Consider the following 27,872-nt stretch of genomic DNA (forward strand, 5'->3'; position numbering starts at 1 on the left):
GTGGTACCTTATCACTTTGGGTTGTTTCCTTGTGCAGTTCTCCACATTGGAAACTCCTTGAGGGGACTCATTCTTCTTTTCAAAGGGTCTCCAGCGTTGAACACAAAATCTATGGGTGCCTTGCTCAGTGAATCAGTGAAAGGATGGATGGATGGATGGATGGATGGATGGATGGATGGATGGATGGATAAGCCAGCATATGACATGAAGTTAGGGGGCAATGTAAATAATTGGGATCCAGTCATTGGTAGCCACAAAGAGAGGAGCAGTGGAGTCAAAAGCCAAACACAGAGAGGTGGAATTGAAGTGGGGTCAGACTATTCTGATCCCTAGTTCCAGACGTGCAGGGAGGTAGGTAGGAGGGAGTACACAACTGAGCAGTAACTGGGCATGTGTCAGCACCACTGTGGAACCACCACGGAAGACACTGTGATATTAGGATATCTTCTCACAATTTCTTCAGGGATATAGACAGAGACAATATGCAAATGCCTATCAAATAGTCTCAGCTGTTTAGAGAGGCAGGGTTGGACTGGGGTTGGGAGTGACTCTGTTATCAGGCCTAGATCAGGTGGCCTCCTCATACTCTCTTATCTGTCACTACTGCTACAGAGCAGGGCCTCACCCCAACTGAAATACTCCTGTCCCAAGTCCTTCTCGACTACTTCCTGGATTCTTTTATATGCCTTTTTTCTCAACATCTCTCCCCAGAGTCAGGACATGCTCCTACCTGTCTCCACTAAGAAGCCATGTGCTGTATCCCTGAAAGGCTTTACAAAGCAGGCGCAGTGTGGCATCAGGCACAGAAATGGCACAGATGTCCTGCAACCTTTTCTTTTCTTTCCTTGAGACAACTCTCCTCCCTGCTGACAGCCACTTCGACTCCTCAGCTTGAATCCTCTGTACCAAGTGGCAGCTGCAGGGCAGTGCCAGGCTTCCCAAAGGAGCTGGTCTTGAGTCCCCCTGGGCTCTACTTGCTGTGAAACTGAGGCATTCATCCACCTTTGGGCCTTAAGAGCTTCATCTGTAAAATGGGCCCGTGAAGGTACCCACCACCAATTGTGAATTTGAAGTGAGGCAGTGGGCATGAGAGCCAGGACCAGCTTCACTGGCATCACAGGGCCCTGTGCTCGAAGGGCTCTACACTTGGTTTAATGTTCTGCTCTTGTCTCTTGAAATTCTTAATAATTCTTGAAGAAGGGGGTCCACATTTTCATTCTGTACTGGGCTCTGCAAATTATGCAGCTGGTCCTGAGGGCTTTGAAAATCCAAATGCACTGTAAAAATGTGCAGTAGATTATTGTCGTTGGTATAAGAGAATACACACATTCACATTCTGTAAAGGATGAGTAATGGGGGATTTTCTGCAAGCCAGGAATGCGGGGACAGCACAGAATGTGTCTTACTCCAGAGCTCCCAACCTTCATCCTGAGGGAGTCGGCTGATCTAATTTTGGTGCTTAGTCTGAATCGCTGTGGGAACTTAAGCAAGTCCCTTTCTTCTCTGGGTGCCACTCGACTGACCTACGGAAAGCTGGACTCCAACTGGTCCCCAGGCTAATCCTCTCCTTGCCACCCTGCACCTGTTGAAAGGCTCATGTGAGCCTTGCCAAGCAGCTCTGCCCCTAGTGGGAGTCACAGGCATGAAACTCCCTTTCAGGAAGACGGTGTTAGAGCCACGCCACCACCACCTGTTCCTGCAGCCTCTCTGCTGGTCCTCAGCCTCCAGGAGCATCTTCGCAGCCAGCCTGGGGTGAGGATGGGGTCCACTGAAGCACCTGGCTGGGCAGGGGTGGCACTATGGCTTGGGGATTTCTGAGTAGGCGTGGGGCGTGGAGGGGAAATCCTTAGGGTTGGATCCAGCTATAATTTAAAGAAGGGGATGGTGTATAGCAGTGTGGTTGTATACCTGTGTGTCTTTTATCAGCACTTGTCTGTCTCAGTGTGTGTGTGTGTGTGTGTGTGTGTGTGTGTGTGTGTGTGTGTGCAAGTGTACACGCAAGCATGCCCGTGCACCATGCCCAGTAGGACTCCCTATGAGTCTGTTAGTGGACTCTGGTGGGTGACACTGCTTCTGTGGGAGACTATATCATGGCATGAGTCTGTCACTGTGTGTTGGTGCGGGGGAATGTAGTAGCTGGTGGCAGAGCCCTGAGTGTGTAGGCATGGGAGACAGTGTCGGCATCTTCATCTGTGGGATAGTGGTACCATGTGTGACCATCTCAGACAGTGTGTGTGTATAAGGATATGGGGGTGTCAGTGGCTAGCTCTGCATGGGACAGTAATCCAAGTGTGTTTGACTTTGTGTGTTGCTATCAGAGTGCTACAAACTGTGTGGCAGTGTGTGTATGTGTGCCTGTCACAGTGTCCCAGGTTGTTTCTGAGTGACTGGGACAGAATCCAGTGTGTGCAAGAGTGTGGGTGTCAGTGTGGCTGTGATGCAGTGATTCAGGGTGTTTGTTATCAGACAGTGTGAGTCTGTCCCTGTGTGTTTGTGTTTGCGTGAGTGTGGTGGCGTGCTCCCCTGTGTGTCAATGCCCAACGTTTGTGTCTACGTGTGTCTGGGTGTGAGCACCAGTGCATTCTCCTGGTGTGTATTACAGCTAGTGAGGCTGTGCGTGTGCGTGTGCGTGTGTGTGTATGAGAGTGGGTGTCAGCGTCCTTGCTCGGCGGCGTGTGACTGCACGCAGTGGGCTGGTCTGGAGGGCCAGGGCAGGGTGTGGGTCCCCACTCCGCAAGCCCCGACCCCTCCCTCGGGCGGCGGGCGGCGGGCGGCGGGCGGGCGGCGGCGCGGGCGCCTCTAGGACCCGGCGGCGGCCGGCCGCTGTCCTCGGGCCGCGCGAGTGAGCATGTGCAGAGCCCGGCGCCCGCTCGCCCGCCCGCTGCCGGCTGCCCGCTCCGCACCCGCTCCGCGCCCGCTCGCTCTGCCGCCGCGGCTCAGCCCAGACGTCCGCAGCCCCGGGGAGCCCTGCGGCGGCGTCCTGTGCCCGGGCCGCCTCGGACCGCTCGCCGCGGGCCGCCCGGGGGCGTGAAGGCGCCAGGGGCGCTCGGCTCCGGGCACTGCGGGGCTGCGGGCTTGGCGCCCGGGGTAGGCGGGCGCCCCGGCCGGCCGTAATCGCAGGTGAGTCCTGCCTCCCAGGTTCCTCTGCCGGGACCTCCGCGCGGGCTGCGGGCAGGGTTTTCCCCGGCGGGCTGCAGGCAAACAAGTTTGTGTAGACGCGGCCGGGAGCGCGGCGGGGCTGCACCTGCCCTGGCTTCCGGGCGCACTGGCGGGGGGCGCCTTTCGCGGGGCAAGGAGTGTGAGTGTGTGCGCGTGGCGGGGAGCGCTCTGGAATGATCGGGCTGGGGCGGGGTACGCGCGGCAGTTGCCAAAGCTGCATCCCCCTCCACGAATCCTGAGAAACCGTCCGTTTCCCCGGAGGGAGCCCCGGATCGAGTACTGGAGATGGGGGCGAGAATATGATTTGGGGTGCGCACTGCCTCTCCTACCAGGAGACGTTTACCCAGCAGCAGCTCCCTCTCGTTCCGCTATCAAGCCAGGCTTCCGGTCAGCGGAGGGTTTTCTCCGGCTCTTAGTGAACTTGAACAGAGGCAGAGGCAAAAGAGAAACGTTATGTATTTTGTCTGGAAATCTACCCCAAGTAGAGCTTTGCATCTTCCCAGGTGTGGACGGAAGCTCAGGACTGGAGGCTGCTAATTGCGTTTTTCTGTTATAGCGAGACGCCTCCGGGAGTCCCCTGCCTCTGGGTAACCTCGCAGTTGGCTTTTCCTGAGCATCTGTGTCCTCGGATGATGCCTGCTGGGTTCTGGCTCGCTCCTGGGGACGTGGGGACAGAGAGGGTACCTCTGTCCCCTCGCTGAGCCGTGGGAAGGCTGGATGTAAAGGGTCCAGCCCCAACAGCCCTGCCCTGGGATCCAGCTGCTGCCCACACTCACCTGGTCCCCAGCTGCTCCCAAGATGGACAGACTGGGAACTCCACTGTACTTTTCTAACAGTGGATAGCATGTGGTCCCTCTTGTCGCTGGAAGGAGCATGCTTCAGTTTATGGAAGCACTTCAGTTGTCCCAGGTTGGGATGCCGTGCCATGGTTGGGATCAGTGGATGGGGGTTTTTCTTTTCTTCTCCGAATTGCCTAGGTTATCAGGCACAGGAAATAAGGGCTGTTGGGGAGTGGCACAGAAGAGGTGGAAAGCTGGCACACCCTGCCCTGTCTGTGGCAGCCCCTACCTGAGGCTTGCAGGTGCTGGAGAGAGGACAATAGGGAGGTTCTCTCAAGTATGCCTCTCAGACACTTAGCTTGGCCCTCAGAAGTCCTGGGGAGAATGTGCATCCATGGGTCACCAGAGCCCAAGGGTTCTATGAGGAGGGGCAGCAGCTTCGTTGTCTGCGGGAGGGTGTTTGTCTCTCAAGCACGCTCACTAAAAGAAGCTTAGTGAGCAGGGTAGCTGGGCTGGTGGGCTGAGCCTGGCAGCTTCACCTTCTCCAAAGGAGCCCGCTGCATCCTCCTACCCTTAGCAGGGCCATTTCCACAGCTTCTCTGGAAGGAAGACTGACTTATTTGGTGGTTTCAGTGGGCGTTGGAGCCCTGTGGGGTGCTGTCCTGTGACCTCCAGCTTGTCTGGAGTAGACAGGCCAGACCACCATCCCTTTCCTTCTGTCTGCCTAACTAGGCAGAAGTGGGTATTTTGGGCCACCAGTTGGTTGGCTGAACACCTGAGCCTCCAGCTGGGTGAGCTAAGGCCTAGCCCTGGAGAATGAGTAGCAGAGCTGGTTCCCTGTAGAGTCACCAGAAGAGGCAACACAGAGCCTCCAGGCCAGATTGAATCATGTCCGAGCAGGGCATTTAGGGAAGGGGTGCTTCTCTCTGTAGACGCTCCTGGCTTCTGCTCCCACCTGGGTCAGATCCGGTCAGCCTTGGTGAGACCAGCTCCCCTGCCTCTCGAGCTGTACTGAGGTCCAGGCCAAAGACTTTGGGGCCGCTCAGGGTTTAGGCCTCCAGAGTGTTTCCGTATAAGATAATCAAACCCACCAGCAGGGGCAGAGCTGGGCCCCAGGCAGGCCCTGCTCATCTGGGGAGGGAGTGCGTGCATGCGGCCTTTCACTACCTTCTCCTTGGGTCTCAATGTCGTTTTCACACTGTGTCTTCTAATTCCTCCTCGCTGTGGCTTTAATAATCCATGTTGACATAGTGTCTGCAAAATTATCTGAAGTGTGCCGCTTTTGGAGAACGTGGTGAGGGAGGACGTCTGCCTCCCAGTGTGGATGTGAGAAGTGGAGGGGAGAATGGGCTAGATTAATTTTGTGAGCTGTAAAATGCAGTGCATCTATTGGAGGCTGTTAAGGCCTCTCCCCTCCACTTTGCTTCTCTTCTCTTGCTGCTGGAAACTGTTTGGGGATGTGAGCCCCCTCCTAGAGAGTGGCTGTCTTGGTATCAGGGGGCCAAAAGGGTTCTGATGAGGAATGCCACAGGTGCCTTGGGTCCCCTCCCACAGCATGAGTCCCTCGTCGCAGTGACTGCAGGACAGCAGGCAGAGCGTCAGAGGAGGGCCAGGCTGACTTCCGCAGGGTAGTCCACTCTCTTGCCCAGCTTTATCCAAATCGCTTAGTGGGATCTAGGCAACACTCAAGAATGCGTCACTGGCTGGGAGAAACAGGAACAAATGAACATAATAGGGTTCTATAGAAGAGGTGGCCCAGAGATAGCCCAGAGGTAGCTGTGATCTGCTGTTTGAAAGGTGGGTTGGGCTCCACATCTACAGACTGAAAAGGGAAAACACCAGCCCCCACGATGGTAGCCTGTCTTTCTTTGCAGGCCCCGCCCCTGGCATGGTACTTGGAAGAACCTACAGCACTGGTGTTGAACAGATGAAGGCCGTGTAATACGGTAGATGACACTACAAACTCAGAATCAGAAAACTTGACTTAAGTCTAGCAATAGCTTTTTGTCATTGGTCAAGTTAGTTGGCCCTCGTTTCTGTCTCAAATTCTGCATCTATAAAATGAGGATAGTAATGATTTTGACTTCACAAGTTTATGGGAAGATCACATATTCGTTTCTTGATCTGTTCATTCAAATTACTTGATAGTGTGTGAAAGTACCTTGCAATCTCTAATGTGGCACAGAACAATTTATTCTTATTTATATCAACTTCAGCAGTGGGTTTGGTGGAGGAATTCCCCCCTTTCTCTTGCATTGAATGGAGTTTTGACCTTACTATTAGGTTTTATACTTTTAGCAACCTTTCTTACTTTGGACCTTTTCACTTAAGTTCTGATGTTAAAAGTTCTGAAGTCCCTCCCTCTTCAAAGTCAGGGACCCCCTCACCCCACCCCATTCCCATTTCCCAGACCTTGTCCCACCCAAGGGCTCAGCAGATTTATATTTAGTGGGTCCCTTGCTCTCTTTCTGAGCCCCGAAGACCCGGAGGCGTGGGACACCAGGATGAGGGAGGGCGGCATGGTGCTGAGTGTTGGAGGGTGGCCCGCAGGCACAGATTTTCTGGGTGCCTGTCCTGTGCTCCACCCAGAGGTGGGCAGAGGTGCTGACTGTGTCTGCAAGGGGCTCGCAGGCGAGGAGGAGAAATAAGCAGAGCAGTGGGGAGTTCTGACTCAAGGCAGGACCAGGACACAGTTCATCACCCAGGTGCAGTTCGTAGAGCATCCAACCTTGCCGCCTAGCACTGGGGAAGGGGCTATGTTCCAGGGACCAGGAAGGCATCATGGAGGAAGTGGCATTAGAGCTGATGTCACACTGGTGATGGCCACAAAGCATGTCTGAGCCATGAGATGGGGCACAGGCAGGAAAGCGCATGTGTGAGAGAGCACAAAGCACCTCATGGTGGCCAGGGGATACTGTGGTTGGGAGATTGCCTTCTGGAAGGAGTAATAGAAGGAAGGGCTGGGAGACTGATCCAAGAAGGGTCACTGAATGCCAGGCTGAGGAGCTTGAACTTGGCTGACTGAGTCCTGGGGAGCCATGGCAGCCTGCAGCATTCATTCTCTGTGTTAGAAAAATCACTTTCTTAGGCTGCTGGGAGGGGCCAGCCTATTTATTGGAGGCTGGTAGGACCCAGATGACAGGCGCTGAGCCTGAGCGGGGCAGAGGCAGGCATTGGTGGGTGGGAAAAGGCAGGGAGGGGTGCTGCAGAGTGCTGAGCCCGCCTGGAGTCTCCCTGGTGTGGCTTTGCCAAGGTCCCGAGACTGAGACGCCCCTGGCTGCTAGTCCTGGAGGCGGGGGCCCTGAGTGCCCATCTGCCTGTTTTAGAGAGCAGCATGCTGGGCCTGTTCCTTTGTCTTTACGGCTCCCACCCCATTGAGAGCTCATGGCTCTGAATCCCCAGAGGGTCGCAGACCTCACTGCCCTGGCCACAGTGGCTCAGATGCTTCTGGGGGTGTCTGGAGTCATCTCCCCTCACCTGCCACTGTTGATCCTCTCTTGCCAGGGGCTGGTGGTGAGGCAGAGTCATGTGACTGCACACCAGTGGCCACTGGTCAGGCCTCTGCAGGCTCTGAGCTCCTTTTGCAGCCCCCTGCCTCCCTGGGACTGCCTTTTCTCCTCTCCTGTCCCTGCTGCTGCCACCCCTCACCTGCTCAGTCCCTGGTATCCCTCAGTGTAGCTGAGAGGCAGGTGCCGTCTGCCCAGCTCCCCGCCCCTTCTTGCTCAGCATCTGCTGCTCCCTGGGGACCATATGACAACAAAGTGGCAGAAGAGCCTCACCTTGGGCTAGACTCCTCCCAGCCCCCTCCCGGAGACCCCAGAAGCCCCTTCGTCCTCTGATTCCTAAGAGGGACGTCAGGGTCTCGCTCCCTCAGGCCCCACCCTTCTCTGGGGTTACACTTCAGCCTCCAGAGGCCTGCAGAGTGTGTCCAGCATTGTCCAGTCTGAGACTCCCCACTCAGCCCTGGCCACGCCCTCTCAACAAGGCCTGAACCTCAGGCGGGGTGGAGCCCCCCCCCCATTGTTCCCCTGAAGCACTTTGCATGGTTTCCAAAAGTGAGGTGCCACATGGGAGGCACGGCTTAGGGGAAAATGATCCAGACTTCCAGAAGGAGAGGGCCCCAGGAGGCCAGAACACTTCCGACACGCGTGGCAGTGTCTGGGAGGTTTGGCTCGGGGGCACCCTATATAGCACCATCTCCGGGAGCTTTGGCCTGGCATGTTTTCAAAAAGATGCTGACGGAGGCACATGAAACTCCTTTCAAGAATAAATCTTGCCTTGTGCGAAGCCTGAGCCGCTGTGGGGAGAGGGCAGGAAGGCTAGTGGGCACGGGTGGGCTCTGGAGCAGGTGGCCTCGGTCTGAGTGCTGGCCCTGGTGTCCGTGACCTTGAGCAATGCAGAGCTTTAGAGACCTCGACTCTCAAGTGGGGGTCATCAGGGCATCCGCCTTGGTGGGATGTGTGGAGTGAATGAGATGGTGCAGGTAAAGTACCCAACCCAGTCTAGCCTATTAACACTGCAAGCGTTTAAGAAATGGGGGCATGGGAAGATAAGGCAATTGCTAACGGCATCTTAGCATGGGACCAGCATCAAGTAAGAATGGGACACAAGGCCCAGCCCCGGGGGAGTGGGGGGCTCAAAGGAGGTGAGGGTAACTCGTTTCACCCAGGGCACAGCCACTGCAGGCCTCTCTTCCAGCGTTTCCTTGTTTGCCTCTTTGTGTTTGTAACCAATATTTGCCAGTCTGTACGTAACAGGAGTTGTATTCCCTGATTCGACCCTACAACAATGTCGATTTACCCCCATTTAACAGATGAGGAGCCTGAGGCTGTACCCTGTGCAATCATGTGCCCGAGGTGGATTTGGTTTAATGGAGGGTTACAGGGGGCACAGCTGATTGGCTCCCAGGCCCAGGCAGACATGCAGTGGCTAGATACCCGCCCCAGGTGTTGGCGAGTTCTCCTGTGTGACTGACCTCGTGACTTGGCTGTCAGCCCATGTACAGATGCTCCCCCTCACCCAGCCCACCCCCAGGCCTCTTTCAGTTTCTGTCACTCAACAGACAATTACTGTGACTGCCTCACTGGCTGTGTGCTTGGATCTGGGGACATGGCAATACATCGTATGTGATCTGTGCCTTGGAGGGGCTACCAGCCGTGAGGAGAGGTGGGCAAGGCAGAGGCGGGGAGATGATGGGCAAATACAATATCAGTGGGGAACTGGGGAAGTCCAGGGCAGGGGGACAAGTTCCTAATGCTTTGGCCAGGCAACCCACTGCCCCCCCCCCCCCCCCATTTCCCTCGCACACAGCTCACAGCACGTATTTGGGGCTGGGAATCAGCTTTGTGATTGTAAAAGTTTGGGGTGGCAGCTGGCTTTATAGGAGGCCTGGGTCATTGAGCTCTGGCCTGGAAGTGGCTGTCCTCTGCCTCCAAGCCCAGGGCCCACCGCACAGATCAGGGGCGGTCCCTCTGGGAAGGAGGAGCTCCACAGAGGACTTGGGAAGGCCTCGGGCACCTGGGTGTGATCAGTAGAATCCTGATTATAGCCCTGACAAGGCCCCACCTCCTGTACCCCACCCGTATTTGTAGCCCGTGTCCCAGTGCTGTACATACAATGTATATGGGATCCACACCGCATCTTGCCTTCAGAATTCTGAACTATTAATCCATTGCCCACATTTCTGCTCTATCTCATCAGAACCTTTTTTTTCCATAGCAGGAGTCCTTCCTTCTCCCCTTATATTCTAATTGATAGGACTTTTCGCTGATAGAATCCCAGTCTTATAACCAGAAGCCCTTTGTGAGCAGATCTAGAAACCCCTCTTTGTGGAATTACAACAGAGAGAAGAGAACGCAGAAGCTCAGGCACCTTGCTAACTTCCCTGTGTCTGAAAGACCTGGGCTGTGTGAGGCTGCGTTCTCTGCGTGCTCATGCACTGCTCCCTGTCTTCCTCGTTTCAGGCGACGCTCCCACAGCTCTGCGTAAGTGGGACTTGAGATCTCAGTACCCTAAGGCCCCACAGGAACAGGTTTCTGTTTTAAGGATACGCCTATCAATTTATCTCCTCCTTCGTTTAGAAAAAGGTATTCAGAAGCAAAGACCGCTGAGCACCTGCCCGGCCCTGCCTCACGCTGGGGCCACAGTTACCAAAATGAGTAGGGTCTGGCCTGTAGCCTTGAGTTGGTCATAGCCCTGCGATGACAATCGACAAATAGAGGGACGATGAAAATCGTCCCGGGATGTGATGCTGGGATAGGGGTCAGCACGGGCTGAGGGCTGTGGGAAGACAGGAATCTATACCGCTGTGTGGGTGCTGGTCCGGGAAAGCTACTAAGAGGAAGTGACACCTGGGCTGAGCCTGGGAGGAAGCACAGGCATTCCCCAGGCAAGGAGGGATGGAAAGACATAAAATGCAGTGGTGTAAAGGCACCAAAGCTGATGTGCTGTGGTGCTTGTGGTGTGTGTGTGTGTGTGTGTGTGTGTGTGTGTGTGTGTACGTACACGTGCAAGCACACACGCACAGGCATCATGGAAAAGCCAAAGGAAAGGGCCTGGCAGGAGAGGAGCTGGGTGTGCTGGCTCATGAAGGGGCCTGCGTGTCATGCTAAGGAGCTTGGGGTTTATCCCCAAAGCCACCTGGACCTATTGAAAGGGGTTTCGAGCAGGGGAGTGCTGTGATCAGATTTGCGTGTTAGGAGGCTCACCCTGGCAGCCCTGTGGAGGAGGGCTCAGAGGGGCCAAAGCTGCAGTCGGGGAGATCAGTCAGGATTTCTGGGGATTGTCTCTGTGGCTTTACAAATCTGACAGGGCTGGCTGGGGAGGGCCTGGCACCCACCAGCTCAGAGAGAAAATAAAAGCTCTGGAGGCCTGTCTGAAATGGCTTCCTGACTCAGAGTCTAATTCCACCTTGGTTTGCTGGTTACTCAGCCTGCCACACCCCCCTCCGCTCTGGCCTAAAAGACCAGTCACCCCATACTCCCAGATCCCTGCGCTCCCCAGAGGCCTCAGAACCGGGCAGCTCTCAGCATTTAATCAGAAAGGGTCGTGCTGGTCTGAGCCCCTCTGGATCTTCACCTCCGGAATGCCAGGGCACAAGAGCCCAAACATTGTCTTTCCTCTCACACCCAGCCGGCTGTCCCCAGCGCACAGAGCAGCCATTGAGGGGCTGCGCAGGCCTGGCGGGGGTCCCGGGCCATGTTAGTTACGGGCAGCGGCTTAGTCACGCTCCTCGCAGCCTTTCTTCTTGGGACAAGCCTGTCTTTGTGCTGAGAGCCTTCCTCATGCAGCAGCCCAGCTCCAGGCAGCTGCAGAACCCTCTGCCAACCCCTAACTGCACACTTCAGAGGCACCGCCGATGGAAACCAAAGCTCAGCATGAGAGCGGAGCCCTGCAGCGTAGAGGGCTGTCCTCTACACAAGGTGCCACAGCCTCCTTCTGCAGGTGCTGCAGGAGCAAGGCTCAGCGCTGTCCTGTCCCTTTGACCCGTAGCCTTCAGAGAGCCTGGGGAGACCTTGCAAGCCCTTCCCCTCCCCCACACCTTCTGTGTTAAAGCCCACCCACCTCTGCAGAAGCAACTTCCAAAGCACAGCTTGTCATCCCAGTGCACCCCTGGGAGTCAGCAGATTGCACGCATGTATTGAGCACCTACTGTGTGCACCTGCCTTGGGCTGGGTGCACTTGTACGTGGTGGTCTTTCATTGCAGGCTGGGCTATGTAGTAGTTCAGAGTATAGCCTCTGAATACAGACTGATTCAATCCTTGGCTCCTCTGCTTACCAACTGTGTGACTTTGGGAAAGTTTCTTTGCCTCCTTTTACCTCACTTTCTCCATCTGTCAAATGGGATATTACAGCATCTACCTCACTAGATTGGTGTGAAGATTAAATGAGATAATGCATAAAGCGTTTAGCTGCGTGCCTGACGCATAGTAAGGATTCAGTACACAGCTGCTGCTATTGTTATTGGATCTTTACTGCTGCTCAGGGGACAGAGTTATTCCCATCGTATAGTTGAGGAAGGTGAGGCCCAGTGAAGTTAAATAACTTGCCTGCTGTCACACAGCTGGCCAGTAGCAGAGCTGAGATTTGAACCCAGCTCTGTCCAGTGTTCTTGTAACACGGCCGGCCCCTTTGGTAAATAGAGCCCAGCAGTGGGGGCTCCTGACCCTGGAGCAGTGGGAATGGTGGACCCTCCTATTGCATCTAAGTGCTCTTTCTCTGCTTTTCCAGATTTCTGAGCCTGGAGATGAGGGTCAGTAGAGCTCAGGGATGGCAAAGGTCGTGACACTTGGGCAGAAGCTGCAGCTGCAGAGCTCGGTGGCTGGAAATAAGTGATGGTGCCATTTGAGCACTTGCTGGAAACGGGGCAGGAGGAACAGTAACCCCAGGGACTACAGGCTGGTGCCAGCATGTGGAGATGACGCCTCCGGAGGCCCCGGCCTCCTTCCTGCCCGGGTGCTAGGAGCCGTCGCCAGGCTCTAGCTAGGAGCCTTGCCGCCCAGGGGCATGGCCAAACCTTTCTTCCGACTCCAGAAGTTTCTCCGCCGAACGCAGTTCCTGCTGTTCTTCCTCACAGCCGCCTACTTGATGACCGGCAGCCTGCTGCTGCTGCAGCGGGCCCGAGTGGCCCTGCCGCAGGGTCCCCGGGCAGCTGGCCCCCTGCAGGCCTTACCCGTGGCCGCCATGGCACTGGGCGTGGGTCTGCTGGATAGCAGAGCCCTGCAGGACCCCCGTGTCAGCCCGGAGCTGCTGCTCGATGTGGACGTGCTGCGGAGCCCCCTGGCCCGGCCCCGGCCAGGACCCCGCTGGCTCCGGAGCCGCAACTCGGAGCTGCGCCAGCTGCGGCGCCGCTGGTTCCACCACTTCATGGGTGACCCCCAGGGGCCGCCCGCCCTGGGCCCCGAGGCTCCCCGGCCAGCTGCCAGCAGCCGAGGTAGGTACTCAGCCTTGGTTCCTCCTGGCGTATTTGGGAGCTGCTCCCAGAAGCCCTGCTGGGGTCCCAGGATAGTGGCCCCTTTCTCTGGCCCTTGCTGCAGCCTGAGAAGTAGGCACTGCAGGGCCATGGCCTTCAGGTGGTTCCTTCCCTCCTGCTCTGCAGGGCAAAGCTAGGGCCTGCGATGTGAAGCCCTTTGGAGTTTTGCTCACTCACCAGCTGGACGTCCATATGGCTCAAAGCCAGAATGCGTGAGCAGGTCACCTAGAGCTTAGGCTTTGGGTTCAGCCTGTCCTGGTCTTAAACCTTGGCTGGGCCACAAACTTGTTGGGTGACCTTGGACGTGTCGTTAAATTTCTCCGAGTCTCTCTGAAATGGAAATAGGGATACCTACCCAAGGGTTATTGTGAGGATTAAATGGGATGATACAGAGCAGTGGCTTGCAAAGCAGGATCCTAGACCAGCAGCCTCGCACATCCGGGGAGCTTGTTACAAGCGCACATTCCCAGGTTCTCCTGGGCTAGTCGACTGAATCCTGAACTCTGGGGAAAAGGCTGCAGTCTGTGCAGCCACACTCTCCAGGCGATTCTGATGCACACCTAAGATGAGGAACCCGGAGTATATTATTTGGCATTCAGTAACTGGCAGCTATTATTATTTGATAAAAATAGCTAACTCAGATGGCGTTTACCATGTAGCTATAACTGTGCTATTTACAGGCACTATGATTATATTCCAATTTTACAGATGAAGAAACTAAGGCACAGAGAAGTTAAGTAAATTCCCAAAGTTATTCTCTTGGTTTGGGTTCCTAGAAGCAAACCCTGAACCTGGGGTTCATGTGCACGTGGTGTATTGGGGCTACGATCCCAGTAACACTGGCAGGGAATAGGAAGTGAGACGGGGAAGAGAAGGCAGCCAATGAAAGGTATGTTATGGAGCAGGGGGAACTCAGAGCGAGGGTGGAACGTGCCTCTCAGGGTGCAGCCTGGAAGCAGTGAAGCCTGGGGGACACGGGTGGGCCACCGACCAGACCCACCGTAGTCACACTGCTGAGATTCCAACATGCAGACAGCCTGGCTCCCGGTTGGGGCTCCTTTCATTGAGTTATACAGACTCTGTGCAGGGCCCAGTAGCAGAGCCTGCGTGAGATGAGCACCCGGGAAGTTGTTGGGTAGTGCCCGAGCTCAGTAAGCATCTCAGCATCCCTGTCACCACCCTTTTGGTCCTGTGGCCTAAATCACAGGGCGAGTTGCTCTCTTAACTGTAAAAAGTGTGGTTGGAGCCCAGAGAGAGCACTCAGTGGCAGGATATCAAAAGAGATGTGGCAAGAAGCTCATCTTAGAGCTTGGGCTTTGGGTTCAGACAGATCCTGGCTTAAGTCTTGTCTCGGGCCTCAGTCAGGGAAGGAAACGAGGGCCAGGCCTAGGAATTTGTCTGTATTCTGAGGATAATGAGAAGGTTCTGGAGAAAGGAGCCCAAGCTTCTCTCTCTCTCTAGGCAGATGACCCTAGTAGCCAAGTAAAAGGTACTCTAGAGGACTGTGCATTCTTGTCCGCATGGAAGGAAGTTTCTTCTAAAATCATCTAGGTCAGAGCCCTCGCTATGGGATTCCACAGCAAGGCTTTCATGGAAGAAATGAGGGAGATAGGAGGAACTGATTCTGCAGCTCTTTTTATACAGGTATGATTTCTGTAAACGCTCTTCCACACGCCCAGAACCTGGACCTCTGTGCAACTCATTTAGACTAAAGTGTAAATGACTGATATGGTCAACATGGATTTCTTAAGAAGAAGCCATCGAAAGAGAACAAGTTTTGAAAACAGGACCTGCGTTCTTCTCTTGGTGTTGCCAATTATTGGCTCTGTGATCTTGGGCACATGAGCCTCGATGCTTTTCTTTATTTCTCTCAATCCATACTTACTGAGGATCCAAGTCTGAGTCTCCACGAGTGCTGTTCACTGTACAATTGAGGATCTCAGTCTGGTGGCAGAATCCGAGGTGCACCCAAGTGATTACCGCACAGCACAACTGAGGCACGGTGCAAAGGACTTTGGGCTCTTTAGACAGAAGTGACTCGCTCTTTATAACCTGACTTCAGGGTGACTGGCCAGCCAAGCAGAGGGCTCAGGGTGACCTAATGAGAGCCCTAGGGTGTAGAGTATGTATGTCCAGGAGAACCAGTGGGTACCATTTTACTTGAACTCATCTCTGGTGACTTAAAAAAGTGATGGAAGGGGCTTCAGTGAAGGTGAAGGACGGTGGTTAGATAAACCGGACTGATGGCCACATGTTACGTACCAGTATGGTCTTATCGGTGCTTAAAATACTGAAATAGTTACTGTCCTGAGACCTTGGGCTGCCCTCTGCACTCTGGCTGCCCTCCACTGTGACCCACTCTGACCCCCAAACCTCTCCATGACCCAGCAAGTGAATGGTTAATGCCTGGTACAGCAGGAGCATCAGAATCCAGGTCTAGTGACGAATGGTGGCAATTCTGAATGGTCAGTACCCCCCCCCCCATAGGCTAGTCAATATTTTAAATATCACCCAAGATTTCAGGAAGAATTTGCACTCTGGGAGAGGCTATGGTGTCACATGGCTGGAGATCTTCAGAGAAAGAGAGGAGAGGTGGGGCACTGACCTGAAAATCCTCTGGGAGCCCCCTTTCCCTCTTGGGGCCCTGCACAGCCCGGCAGGCCTCACTGGTGGAGAGTAACCTACAATCCAGCCCTCGGGACAGCTGCTGGGGCTGCAGACAAAGAGGGCGTCTCTTTGCGGCGCGGGCAGCCCGCCATCCTCCTGAAAGGGGATCCTGCAAGCCGCGGAAGCTGCAGGGAGGCTCCATCAATCACTGAGCATTTCATTATACCTTGGACAACATCCATAATGGAATAAAATGTCAGTAAGTTTACTAGGGGAAAAATAGTAACTTCTCCATAGCCAGTTTGTTTTTTATTGATAGTAATTTCCAAAGACATTCCAATATCTCCAAAGCCATCATTAATAGCCTCGCAGCATGTCCATTTTGATGTGCAAATGAACAGATGTGGAGTCACAGACAATAATGCATTGCCTCCATTTCAGCCGAAAGTAATAAATCCGCCTCTGAATGTGTCCCAGCGTATCCCTCGGAAGTCCTTTTCTTTCTGTACATTCTCGCCTCTCAGGGAGTTAGAAAAGCCATTCGTTAATTTTTCCAGAAGAAAGGGCTCACCTCCTCCTCACAAACAGAGAGGTGGGCCATCTGTGTCTCTGGCCCTGGCTGCAAACTGAGATGGGGCCAGCCAGCCGTGAGCTTCCCCTCCAGGCTGGTCAGTTCCAACAAATGGCCAGCTGCTAACTGGTTAGCCACGCATCGTTTTCTGAAGAACCCAAGCCTGACAGCTTAAAACCATTTCTTCCTCTCCTTTATTAATGGTTAATTATTCAGCTAATATTTACTGATCCATCCTCACACCAGGCCCCAGGTTAGTAGAGTGTGAGATCAGAATAACAATAGCTGTTACTCGTTTGAACATTCTGTTATGTGCCAAGCATTGTTCTGTGTAAATGTACATTTGCTATCTCATTTAATTTCAAACAGCCTTTTATGTACGTGGTGCTATCACCATTTTAATGGTGAAGAATTTGAGTTCCAGGAAAGTAAAGTAATTTTAAAATGTTTATTATTGATAAGGATATATTAACAATAAAAACAATCATGACTGAGCATGTACTATGTGCCATGCCTTACATTAGACACTTTCTGTGTGTTATCTCATGGAATTCTCACTACCACCTCATGAATTCCATGGGAGCATAGCCCCATTTTACAGATGGAAAAGCTGAGGCTCGGCGGTTCGGGGAAGGCTGCACGTGCCAAGTCACACAGCCAGATAGTGGTGGATTTGAATCTAAGTAAACCCATTCCCAAAGGCTGGTCACCCCCACTTCCCCCAGAAATGTGTACATGCCAGTCTCAGTTTTCAGGGGTCTTGAGCCCAGGAACCTTTATAACCTTTATGTTAATTTCCCACCAACAGTGACAAATGTTTAACAACCCCTGAGCTTGTGTTTTGGTTGTTTAATTGAAAGCTGTAATAGAATTTCTTCTTCGCTGAGCAACACATGAGAAATTTCTGAAATGTGACTTTTACTAAGTAGGTAGGCTAAGGAGAGCAATTTATACTCGCTGACCTGGCTGAAAGCTTGCTGTAGTGGCCCATTCTGGTCTTGGGAGTCCTGAGACTTTACATAAAGAGAGAGAGAAGCTTGCAGGGCTGGGGGACCTGGGGGTCCTGAATGGAGGGGTGTAGTGTGTGCCTGTGGACAGACACTGTGTCCTGCCTGATGGACTCTCAAGTGGTTCATTGCCTGGAAGGGGGCAAGACTCTTTGTTAGACACTAAAGAAGGTGACTGTTGCTTCCTCTGGAGCCCCGGTGCTCTCTAGTCTGAGGTCTCCAGATCCTTCAGCCATTCCTGGCATGGCAGAGAGTCCAGTCATCTGCCATCTGGGTCACCTTCCTGTGTGTTGCGGTTCTTAAACCTGGGCCATGGCAATCACACATCGGTGTTGTCGGGAGGACCTTCCCCATCTTGCCTCTGGGCTCTCTGATCCTACTCTTGCACCCTCAGAGGATATCAGTATGGTTTTTAGAGTCTGTTGACCAGTAGGTGTAGATGTTGACATTGCACCTGACCGGCTAAGGTGAAGGTGTGGCCACTGCCCTTAACAAGCCGTAAGTCATGTTGCAGAGCCAGGACCAACAGGTATAAAACATTTCTTACAGTAACAGTTAATGATAGGATTCGGGTGACAAGTTTTTCCGACACAAAATACAAGAATCCAGAGAAAAGAGGCTGTAGTGGGCTGGATGGTCAGGATTATAAGCCATCAAGGACAGGTAGGAAGCAAAGAGTGGACATGAGGAAGGGAGCGGGGACACGTGCAAACATGAGACAGGAGCAACGCGATGGGGCTGGGCGAGGCAGGGGCGGTGGGCATGTATCTGTTTGGCAATTGAAACCGAGCACATAATGTTGAAGTGATTTAGCCAAGGTCAGAGGCGGAATTAAGTGTGGCATTCACAGACAGACTCCCGCCCCCATTTGGGCCCCAGGAATGAAGGCTGGCAGACCCGCTTCTCCCAACCTGAGCTCCTGCTTTGGCCAAGTCCTTGTCAGGAATAGAAACTACTTTCACCCCCCACCCCCCCCACCCCCCCGCAGGGAGCTCCCAGACTGGTGGACGAGGAGGTACGGTCACTCTACCACAAAGCCATCGGGGAGCTGGCAGGCTTTGGGGAATCCTTGGGTGTGTTACTTCCCAGAAACAATCTAATTTCCGAAGGCTTCAGTGTGCTGCACAGGTGCCATTTCAGACATCCCGGAGCCGAGTGCAGACTGCTAGGGGAGCTGTGCAATGTCTTTGTCACGGGTCCCCGATCCAGATCTCAGCACAGCTATGGCAGGTGTGCATCGCAGCTAAGGACCGAGTGATGGTGTGTTTGCACACTCCCAATGTGCCGTTCCTTCAAAACGCTGTGATGCCCAGGACATGTACATGCCTAGTGCACTCGCTTTGTGCTTGTGTTGTCTGTGCATCTTTGGGAGACACCGCCTTCTCTCAGGGTGACAGCAGGGCTGTTGCTGCCTCCTACTGACATGCATGGTTGGATCAGCACCCCCAGTGCTTCGTGGAGACACGTCCCCCAGTGCCCACTTCCAGGCACGTGCCAGAGATGCCTGTACTGGTGAGGGCTCAGCAGTCCCTTGGTCCTACTGAGTCCCACATCAGATAGCTCTTTTATACGCTAATAGACGCTGCTTGCACACCTCCAGTGATGGGGACTTGCTCTCTCCTGGAATGGCAGATTTTTTTTTTTAATACCCCTTTCTGTTTGCAAGATCTTTGTATTAGCTAAGATCAGCGTTTCCACAATTAATTTCTTCCCTCTGGGTCACAAGGAGATGACAGAACTTGCCTCTCCGAACCTAGGAAGATGGAGAGGAAGAGGGTCCAGGGGAGGTCATTAAACCAGCCAGACTTGCTGAGTTGGGGTCGGTGGAAGAAAGTGGTATCCAGACTAACACCAGACTCCTGGCAGCTTGTCTGGGGGTACAGTGGGCCTTTACTAAGAAAAGGGACAGGGAGAGAACAAGATGCAAGTGTCTGGGAAGGGACTGGAAAGGTTGGCCTGCAGCCTCGTCCCCTGGGCTTCTCTGAGAGGTACCCTTGGCCAGGAAGGGCTGGGGATTGCCTTGGCGTTGCCAAGGGGTGGGCCCCTGATTGGGATCCGTTCCTCTGTCCGGGACCTCTGAGTCTCTGCTGTGCTCCCTGCCTCTAGGCACGTATGTTGGATGCTTCAGTGATGATGGCCAGGAGAGAACTCTGAAGGGGGCTGTGTTTTTTGACTTGAGAAAGATGACCATCTCCCACTGTCAGGATGCATGCGGTGAGCGGTAAGTGGGGCCCTGGACCGTCCACTCCACTGGCAATAAGGTCAAGAGACAGTCTCCAGAAGGAGGGGATACTTTGGCTGCCAGTTGGCTGTCAGAGTAAAATTAATTAGAGCTCAAGTGATCAGGTCCCAGATGTCCAGAAGGAAAGTTTATTGATGAGATGGCAGCGGAGTGTGGAAAGAGCCCTGGGCCTGGTGTCAGGAGACCAGGGTTCTAATCCAGCCGTGCCAGGAACTTACCCTGTGATGTAGCTCTGAGTCCTTTTCCTTCCCTGGGCCTCAGTTTACATATATTCTAGGCTTATGTATGTTCTATGTTTAAAATAGAATAAAGGGATTTAACCCAGCTTTCTCTGAGGACCTTTCCAGCTCTGTAGGAAAAGTTTATTTCTATCTTGTGTTTATAACAGGATTTGCTTTTTCTGATACTACCAGCTCACCCAGTAGTTAGCACACACTAGTCAAATGCCAGGGAATGGTCTCTACCATCAAGACACTCACAACTCACTGTGTGTGTGTGTGTGTGTGCGCGCACGCGCGTCCTCACACACAGCAGATGGGTAAAACAGAATCAGCAGATGGTACCCTGATTTATTTCTATCATACTAGATTCTTTCACATTTCTTGTGTCATACAAATCGTCACGTTCTGCTAGGTAACAACAAATTATGCCCATTTTATAGACAGAGGAACTGAGGCCAGAGAAGGAAAGGACAGGGTGCCTACTCAGGTGCGCTTTACAGTCTATATAAAGCTAAAACCGAGACTGACACAATCTCATTTTATTCTCCTAACAGTTAAGAAACCTGAGACTCAGAGATGGTAAGTGGTGTTCAGGGTTGCACAGCTAGCAAGGGGCCAGACAAGGGTTAGAAGCTTGTGTGTGGGTTTTCCATCTGGGTTTTTATACCCAGGTCCTCTGAGAGGGGAGTTTGAAAATGTTGGCCTCTTTCCATAGTTCAAATCCTGTGTGATAAGATGTGGGTTCCATTTGTAATCTTGACCTGCAGCATTACAGCTGGGTAAAGGTGGGTAAAGAACAGTCTTTGAGGGAGAGGGGCGTGCAGCAGGGCCTGTTTGTAACGTGTGGGGGGCAGTCTGCACCAGTGGTGTGCTGGAGCCAGCTCATGCTGGCTCACGTGGGGAAACAGTTACATTTTTAGAAAAGTTGTCATTTCATTACTAAATCATTCATAGCTTGAAACTGTCTAGAGTGGGTGTATTTACACCACAAAAATTGGCAAATGCCACCAATTAGGGCTCCTTCCCTCCCATACCGAGAACCAATTCCCATCACCCACTGCCTGAGACCTGTTATAACCTGTTACCATGGACGGCACCTAAGGGGACAAAACTCAGGGCTGACAAGAGGGACCAATCGGGCTGATTCAATTAACGTATCACAGAGGAGTGACTCCTCCCTAAACCTAGGCAGCTGACCCTTAAGTCTGGCTGAGACTGACCCCTAGGGCCAGCTGCATGCTGATGGCTGTGGCCCTGGCTCTTCACTCAGACCTAAGCTCAGCTTCAAACCCAGCCCTCATGTTGGCCCCACACGCAGCTGTCATTCCTTGATCCAGACCTCAGTGCTGTTAGGACCCCAGCCTTAGCTCTGGGCCAAGGGTGGGACTTACCCCAGGCCCCACTCTCTCTGCAGGTCCTACGTCTACGCCGGCTTGGAGGCCGGGGCAGAGTGCTACTGTGGGAACCGGCTCCCAGCGGTGAGCGTCGGGCTGGAGGAGTGTAACCATGAGTGCAAGGGCGAGAAGGGCTCCGTGTGCGGGGGTGTTGGCCGGCTCTCTGTGTACCGGGTGGCGGAGCTGCAGCCAGGCTCCAGGAAGCGTGAGTGTACCAGCCTCTCCTAAGCTGTTTGTCCCCTGCTCTCCAACTGCCCCCCGCCTGCAGCTCCTGGTCCAAACTAGTTAGGGCAAAACCTGTGCCCTCCCGTCCTTACTACCTTCCATGACAGGCTCGTTGCAGTGGGGAGTGGGGTTAGGGTCTGCCAAAGGTTGCTTGAGTTCATAACTGAGGCACATCTTTCCTTGTCCCCTACAGGAGAGAAACTGATGAGGAAGACTGGGGCCTAGGCCTAGGTATGTCTCAAATATGCTGTGTGGCCTCAGGCAGCTCACTTTCCCTCCCTGGGTTCCAGTCTATTTGGTAAAGTGCAGAGGTAGACGTAGATGTCTGGCAATGGGGTATACCAGAAAACTTGAAAGTTTCCTAGCTATAAAACACCTACAAATGCAGGATGAAATGGAACAAACATTATTTTAAATGCATAGCTGAACTAGCAAGAAAGTAAGGAAATCCCGGGCTACAGAAATGCAGGGGGAACTAAACATCACAGTGGTGAAATAAAAGTTCAAAAAGAGGTTACGCAGCTCTGGGTCTAGGTGGCCACAGGCTGAGGTTTTAGTGTCCACGTAAGACAGAGAAGGAGGCCTAGAGCCAGTCAGGATAGGGAATTAGATTGAAACCTCTGCAAAAAGTGAGATTCAATTTCACCCAAGTATAAATCAATAAAATTTAGATTAGAAAAATACCACCTACCAGCTCAGGGAGACAGTGTTTTGTTTTAGGTGTTTTGACCTGAACTTCAGGTTAAAAAAAAAAAAAAAAAAAAAATCTTCCTAAGAATTTACAATTGCAAGCCTGCATTTACATGAGTTTTGAGGTTCAAATTTATACAACCTGCGTGATCCTGAAAACATAAAAACTGGCTCTGGGCCATCTGGAGGTGCTGGCAGAAGCAAATACAAAACCCCTTGAGAGCTATGCCACCCACTCAAGTGTAAAGAGTTCCCATAGATAAATTCTCACTGAAGATGAGCTTACAATTCAAATATACAAGTCAGGAGGAAGTAATCAGCCATAAGGGAGGGTCATCTGAGGCTTCAGACAGCAAAATTGAACCCTGAAGAATTTCAACAGAAAGTGCTATCAAACAGAGTTAACAACGGAGGGGGCCCCGTTAAATGCCGCCCGAAACTCAGATTTGTCCTCATTGTAAGATGATAAGCCCAGATCCACTTAATCTAATTATAAAGTTTCCTTTATAAAATAAATACGGTTGTGCTGATTTGCACGGCCATATGGATGGCTAGGCCGTCCTTTCCATGACTGGGAGGGTCTGGGGTGGGGAAGAAGTCAGAGCACGGAAGACCGCCCCCCACCACTGGCAAGGGTGGGGCAGTGGATGATGGAGGCACAGCCCAGTGTCCATAGACACGACTGCCTCTGGCTGTGGACCTCCTAGAAGCAGGGCTCCGGGAGAGCTGATGGATTAGTTCAAGAACGGGGAAAAACGTGTCAGGTCAGAAGCAGAGGCTGTGTCTGGGTTAGCTCTCCTAGCAAGGAATGAGTTTCCCAAGCAGCACAGAAGGCCAGCTGTGAGAACTATGGTGAGCTTAAAAGACAACCCTGGCCACTGTCGGTGGGGTCAGCATGATGGGGAGAGTGGTTCAGTGCTCAAACCCGGCCAACAGGCTGCTTAGGTGCTTCTTGTATTCAGATAGGATGTACTTGGGAACAAGGGCTACGACGGGGCCACGGGGACAGAGGTAGTGACCCTGATAACATAACTCTGTGGATTCCCGAATGAGACCATTAACTCAACAGGCAGGCATTGACACTTGTGTGCCATGCCCTGTCCTGGACCCGAGTCCTGCACTGTCGCCTGGGCACCCAGACGGGCTTCCTGAGGACCACACGGCTCTACGTGGCTTCTTGGATCTTGATTTCCCTGAGTTCAAACAACCTTTGCCCCCCTGCCCCCAGCAGAACCAGATCTATACTGTGTGGGTTCTGGGCTGCCCTGCCAGCCCCTCCTGCCTGCTCAGCCACGGACTCCTAGAGATAATTGTTTTGCTTCAGATTGCCATTGGTTAAGGGTCCGATGGCCCAGTCACTCCAGCCAGCCTCAGATCTTGAGTTGGCTGGACCTGATGTCATGGTTACTGTTGAAAACTGTAATAGCTGCCCCATTGGGCAGGCTGTGGAGCCCGTGCTATTGACCTTTGCCTGCCTGCTCCCTTCTCAAGTGGGCGAGCCGACAGGATCTCTGTCAAGAGGTGACCAAGTGACCACTCATCTTAAATTTCAGCTTCTCACTAATTAAGAACACTCACAAGGAATGAGAGCCGTGAACGCGCTCCCTGGGTTGGGATCAGAGGCAGGAACAGAGCAGTTTGTCAATGGCTTCATCGTGGAGGTGTCCTTCTGCACTAAGTGGCCCTTGGGCTGTCACCTGGGAAGCAATGGAGAAGGGTCTGGACAGACTGCCCTAGATGGTAGCCTCTCCCCCAAAAGTCGCTCAGGGACATCTAGAGGCAGCTGGTGCTGCCGTCTCCAGCAGCTCATGCATTGCTGACCAATCGGCGGTGTGTGCTGTGCCCTCACGTGCCCTGTCATACTCATTGCATTCATCCACTCAGCACTCCTTGGGTACCTACTGTGAGTCAGGGTCAGGGTTGGGTGTGGGGAGCACAGGGGTGAACCAGGTGCAGCCTCCTCCAGGAGATCTGTTTTGTACCTCCCTGCAGCACGGGACTTGCTGAGACACTGGTCATCTGGCTCACCTGGTGCCCTGCCTGTGCCACTCACCCTCCCAGTCACGTGCCCTGGAGCCAGTTTCTCCAGTGTCTGTCCCACCCCAGTGCAGCTGTCTTGAGGCCCACAGCCCAGGTCATTTAGCTGTTTGGTTCTTTTGGGGCCCAGTCATGCCACAGGATAGGAAGGAGTTCTGTGAGCCCAGCACCAACAATCCATCACCCAGGCCCTTGCACCAAAAGCCAGGGCGGGAAGGTGGTTGTGGGAGACGCAGCCCCATTAGGGGCTGGCACATGGGTTGCTCCTCAAAACAACTAGCTGCCGGGCATTGCATAGGTGAGGACACAGAAAGTCTCTGAGTCTGTGGCACACCCAAGTTTCAGAAGAAGTCACCGGCAGTCCAGGACTTGACCCCAGGCTGTTACAACACTGCCTAGACTATTTACCTGGCACCCAGCTGCTTTCCTTCATCTGTGTCCTAATAGATTTGTGCCCTAATGTCCAGACCACTGGTGCTGTGGTCAGTCAGATGGGCTTCCAGACCCAGGGTTTGGTGCTGCTTTGCAGTTTTGCATGAAGAGAACCCTCCCGCCATGGTGCTGGCTGGTGAGAGGGTTTCTGCTGCTGGCTGGTGAGAGGGTTTCTGCTGCTGGCCAAGAGCTGTGGCAGGCAGAGAGCAGGGAGAGATGCTGAGCCCCAGGAGATCTGGTGTCCAAAGGAGCATGGGCTGAGAATCAGGATGCCATTTAGAGAAACTCTGAGTCTGGAAGAAGTATGAGCAGTTGGTACTGCAAGATTCCAGAAGGTTTGTTTGAAGGAAGCACGAAGGCAGCCATCTAGGGAGCTGGACCTCTCCACCAGATGGTCTGGAGAACAATGTGGCAAGAGGCTGCGTTTGTAACATGGGCTTGAGGAGGATTCCTGGGATTTGGTGGGAGTTCAAAATCAGGGAGAAAGCGGAACAGTGGTGTGACTTGACTGCCTAGTGAGAGAGAATGTGGCAGGATTTCAGATTTCCAAATCTTTCTGCACATGGGCGGGAGGACATAGAACTTTCCAGAATATCACCCTCTTCAGGTCACCTAGTGCAGAATCTGGCACATAACGGATGCACAATCCAGATTTGTTGAAAGAAGGACGGTAGGTTGGATAGGTGAGTGGACCCCTCTCCGAAGAGCTGGTGGGAGAAGTGAGACCTGAATTAAGCAGTTTCAGCCAAGTGGCCCCTTGTCAACGACCCGAGGTGACCAGGGTGCTGTGCCTGGTTTCTCTCAGGATCTTGGCTTGACTGCACCCTGTCTAGGGTGGTTTCTCTCTCTGATTTGAAATGTGCCCTACCTGAGAATAGTGACACCTGTTTCAGGATCTAAAGCCACCATTTTCCCTTGTGACAGGCCCCAACCTCTGTGGGCACCATTTCTCACTGGAAATCCATTTTTCCCTCCAGGGAGGACTGTCACGTACCGAGGGTGCTTCCGACTGCCGGAGAACATCACACACGCCTTCCCCGACTCCCTGGTACAGGCCAATGTGACAGTGGAGACATGCTCAGGATTTTGTTCCCAGAAAGTAAGACCAATGATAATTCCACAGCCTTGCCTTTTAACAGTGTAATGTGTGTGGTGGTCTCAGAGAGGGGGCAGGTGCCCAGGCTGGGCTGCAGATGTCCATCCACTCTCAGAGCCTGGGTGGGAGGGCGGCAGGCGGTGCAGCCGACATCACCAAGGGTGCCCGCAGGGAGCCCGTTGCTACGGCTGATGATCCGAGGCTGGGTGGGGAATTGTCAGCAAAGGTTGTGAAATCTGAAAGGATCATGCCTTTCCCAATGTGAGCTCCTGGCGCAAGTGTCAGATGTTAAATTGACTTGATTTGGAAGCAAGAAGATGCTGGCTCGGGACTTGGGGAGAGCTGATGGATTTTCTGTTGTTGGTATGACAGTGTTGGGCCGTGAACTTGACTCCAGGGGCCATAGTCCCATGTATGTACCTTCGGCTCTGCTTGGGCTGAGGAAAGGAGCGTGACTGTGCAAGAGCTGGGCTAGATACCAAGGGCCACTGTCTCTGCACCCCTATTAGCTCGGGGGCGGGAGAATTTGGTCCAGGCCATATGGGCCTTGCAAAAGGCAGGACCAGGGAGAAGGCTATGGAACGAGGCTGGTGAGACCAGGCTGTCCCCAGAGCACTGAGGTCTGGGGCTGGGCTCCAGCAGCTGCCACGTTGGTCTGGATGCTGCAGCCCTAGAAATGGCCCTTGGTGGCAATAGGCTGGGGTTTGGGTTGCTCCGATGTGCTGGGGTTCAGTAGTCTTGATGGGCCCGTGATACCTGGCAGTGTAACAGAATGGGGCAGGAGAGAGGAGGGCGTTCGTGATGATGACAATGGTAGTTGTCAACAGTAGCTAACATGACCATTTATTTTGTGCCAGCTACTGTTCCAAACCCTTTACATGTGTCAGTCCATTTAATCCATCTAATAACCCTACGGGATAGGTGCTGTGATTACCTGCATATTGCAGGTGAGGAAACTGAGGCAGAGAGAACTTGAGCATGGTGCCTGAGGTCACACAACCAGGAAGGGGGCGAGGGAATCAGGATTTGAACTCAGTGTAGCTCCATAGCCTGCAGGTGGTTTGGGGCACAGGAAGTGGGCCTCAGTAAAGGAGGCAGATGTGGTTGGACATAAAGGAGCCTGCCCTCCGCGGTGCCCCCACCCTCCCTGGGAGCTGCCCTCCGTCTGCTTCTATGTTCTGAGCCCTGTTGAGATGCTTCCCTCAGAGGTGGATGGAGACACAGCCTTTTGGGTGCATTTTCCTCTTGCACATGTGCGGCCTCTGAAGTGGCTGTCTGGTCTGTCCAGGATTTCCGGAGCCACTGCCAAAGACGTGCTGGGCGTCAGGCAATCACGTGGCACAGGGCAGTGAACCAAGCACAGTTTGTTGACTTGCAGATATCTGGTCTGGGGACCCTTCTTCCCCTCTCCCCTTCGTGGGAGCCGAGCACCTCCAGCGACAGCAGGGACACCTGCTGGTACATGCAAAGGGACAAGCCACTCTCCAGGGCTGCCTTCACACCTGCGGTTCAGAGCAGGTCCCTGGAGAGTCCCCACTGGAATCAGAGGAACTCAGCCGGGCCAGACCAGGGTGAAGGCAGGCCTCCATGGTCAGCAGCCGGGGAGGTGTCCTCCTGTGAGCCGGATGTGTGCGAGGGGCCTGCCCGCCCGTGATCTGCTTTACTCCTCCCAGCGCTCCCTGCGGGAGGCCCTCTGCTCCCTGCTAAATACAGGAGTCAGTGCAGGTACACACACCGGCCACTCCTGACACCACACCCTTGTGCTTTTTGTGCTGCTCCCTCCCTCCATGTGACATTGGTGGGGAGGGGACAGGTGGGCGAATGCGGCCAGGAAGAGATGGGAGTGAAGAAACAAGAGGGCAAGACAAGAAACAGGCAGCATCACCGCTGCGTGTCTTCAGGGGTTTAAATTATTTTCTAACAGGTTCTATGCTTGCATGGAACACAGTGAAAAGACATCGAAAGGTGCAGAGGGGAGAGTCTTCCTCTCACCCCAGCGTCTCACCCACCTAGTGTCTGTCCTGCCTTTGGAGGCAGCCGATGGGCCTGACTTCCTGTGTCTACTGTCAGCGAAATTTCTATGAATATTCAAGCAGTTGTTCCTTTCCAAGTCATTATTCCTGTACAAACCCACAGGTGGTCCTGAGCTACCCACCCTACCCTGCACCGGACTCTTTTTCCTCAACAATCTGTCTTAGACGTTGCTCCATATTGGCACGGCAAGCGCTTTCTCAGTCTTTGATTCCATTGCACGGCCGTCCTATCATTTATTTAACCAATCCCCTGCTCTTCCACATTTAGCTTGCTTCCCGTCTTTTGCTTTTACAAACAAGCTGCAATGACTCTCCTTATGAGTGGGTCGTTTTGTTTCAGTGGATCTGGGAGATAAAATTCCTAAGAGATGCTGGGTCACAGGCTGTGTGTCCCTGTCCTTGTGTTG

At 53.4% G+C, this 27,872-nt stretch overlaps 1 protein-coding gene across 2 annotated transcripts in view; it reads left to right on the forward strand.

The window, feature by feature from the left end:
* The first annotated feature begins 1,642 nt into the window (after positions 1-1,642).
* Positions 1,643-27,872, forward strand: part of WSCD1 (WSC domain sialate O sulfotransferase 1) — a 43,879-nt gene continuing 17,649 nt past the window's right edge. The window contains exons 1-5 of one of the 2 annotated variants that reach the window (XM_019743841.3): positions 1,643-1,752; positions 12,169-12,871; positions 19,202-19,316; positions 20,973-21,157; positions 25,314-25,435. In XM_019743841.3, coding sequence (XP_019599400.2) covers positions 12,445-12,871; positions 19,202-19,316; positions 20,973-21,157; positions 25,314-25,435 — 849 coding nt within the window. In that variant the 5' untranslated portion in view covers positions 1,643-1,752; positions 12,169-12,444. Of the gene's footprint in view, positions 1,753-2,845; positions 3,121-12,168; positions 12,872-19,201; positions 19,317-20,972; positions 21,158-25,313; positions 25,436-27,872 lie in introns of those variants that run through there. The other variant, XM_019743840.3, reaches the window with a different exon arrangement.

This window comes from Rhinolophus sinicus, chromosome 12, assembly GCF_057876585.1.
Source record: "Rhinolophus sinicus isolate RSI-liver-muscle chromosome 12, RSI-T2T, whole genome shotgun sequence".
Taxonomy (NCBI): domain Eukaryota; kingdom Metazoa; phylum Chordata; class Mammalia; order Chiroptera; family Rhinolophidae; genus Rhinolophus; species Rhinolophus sinicus.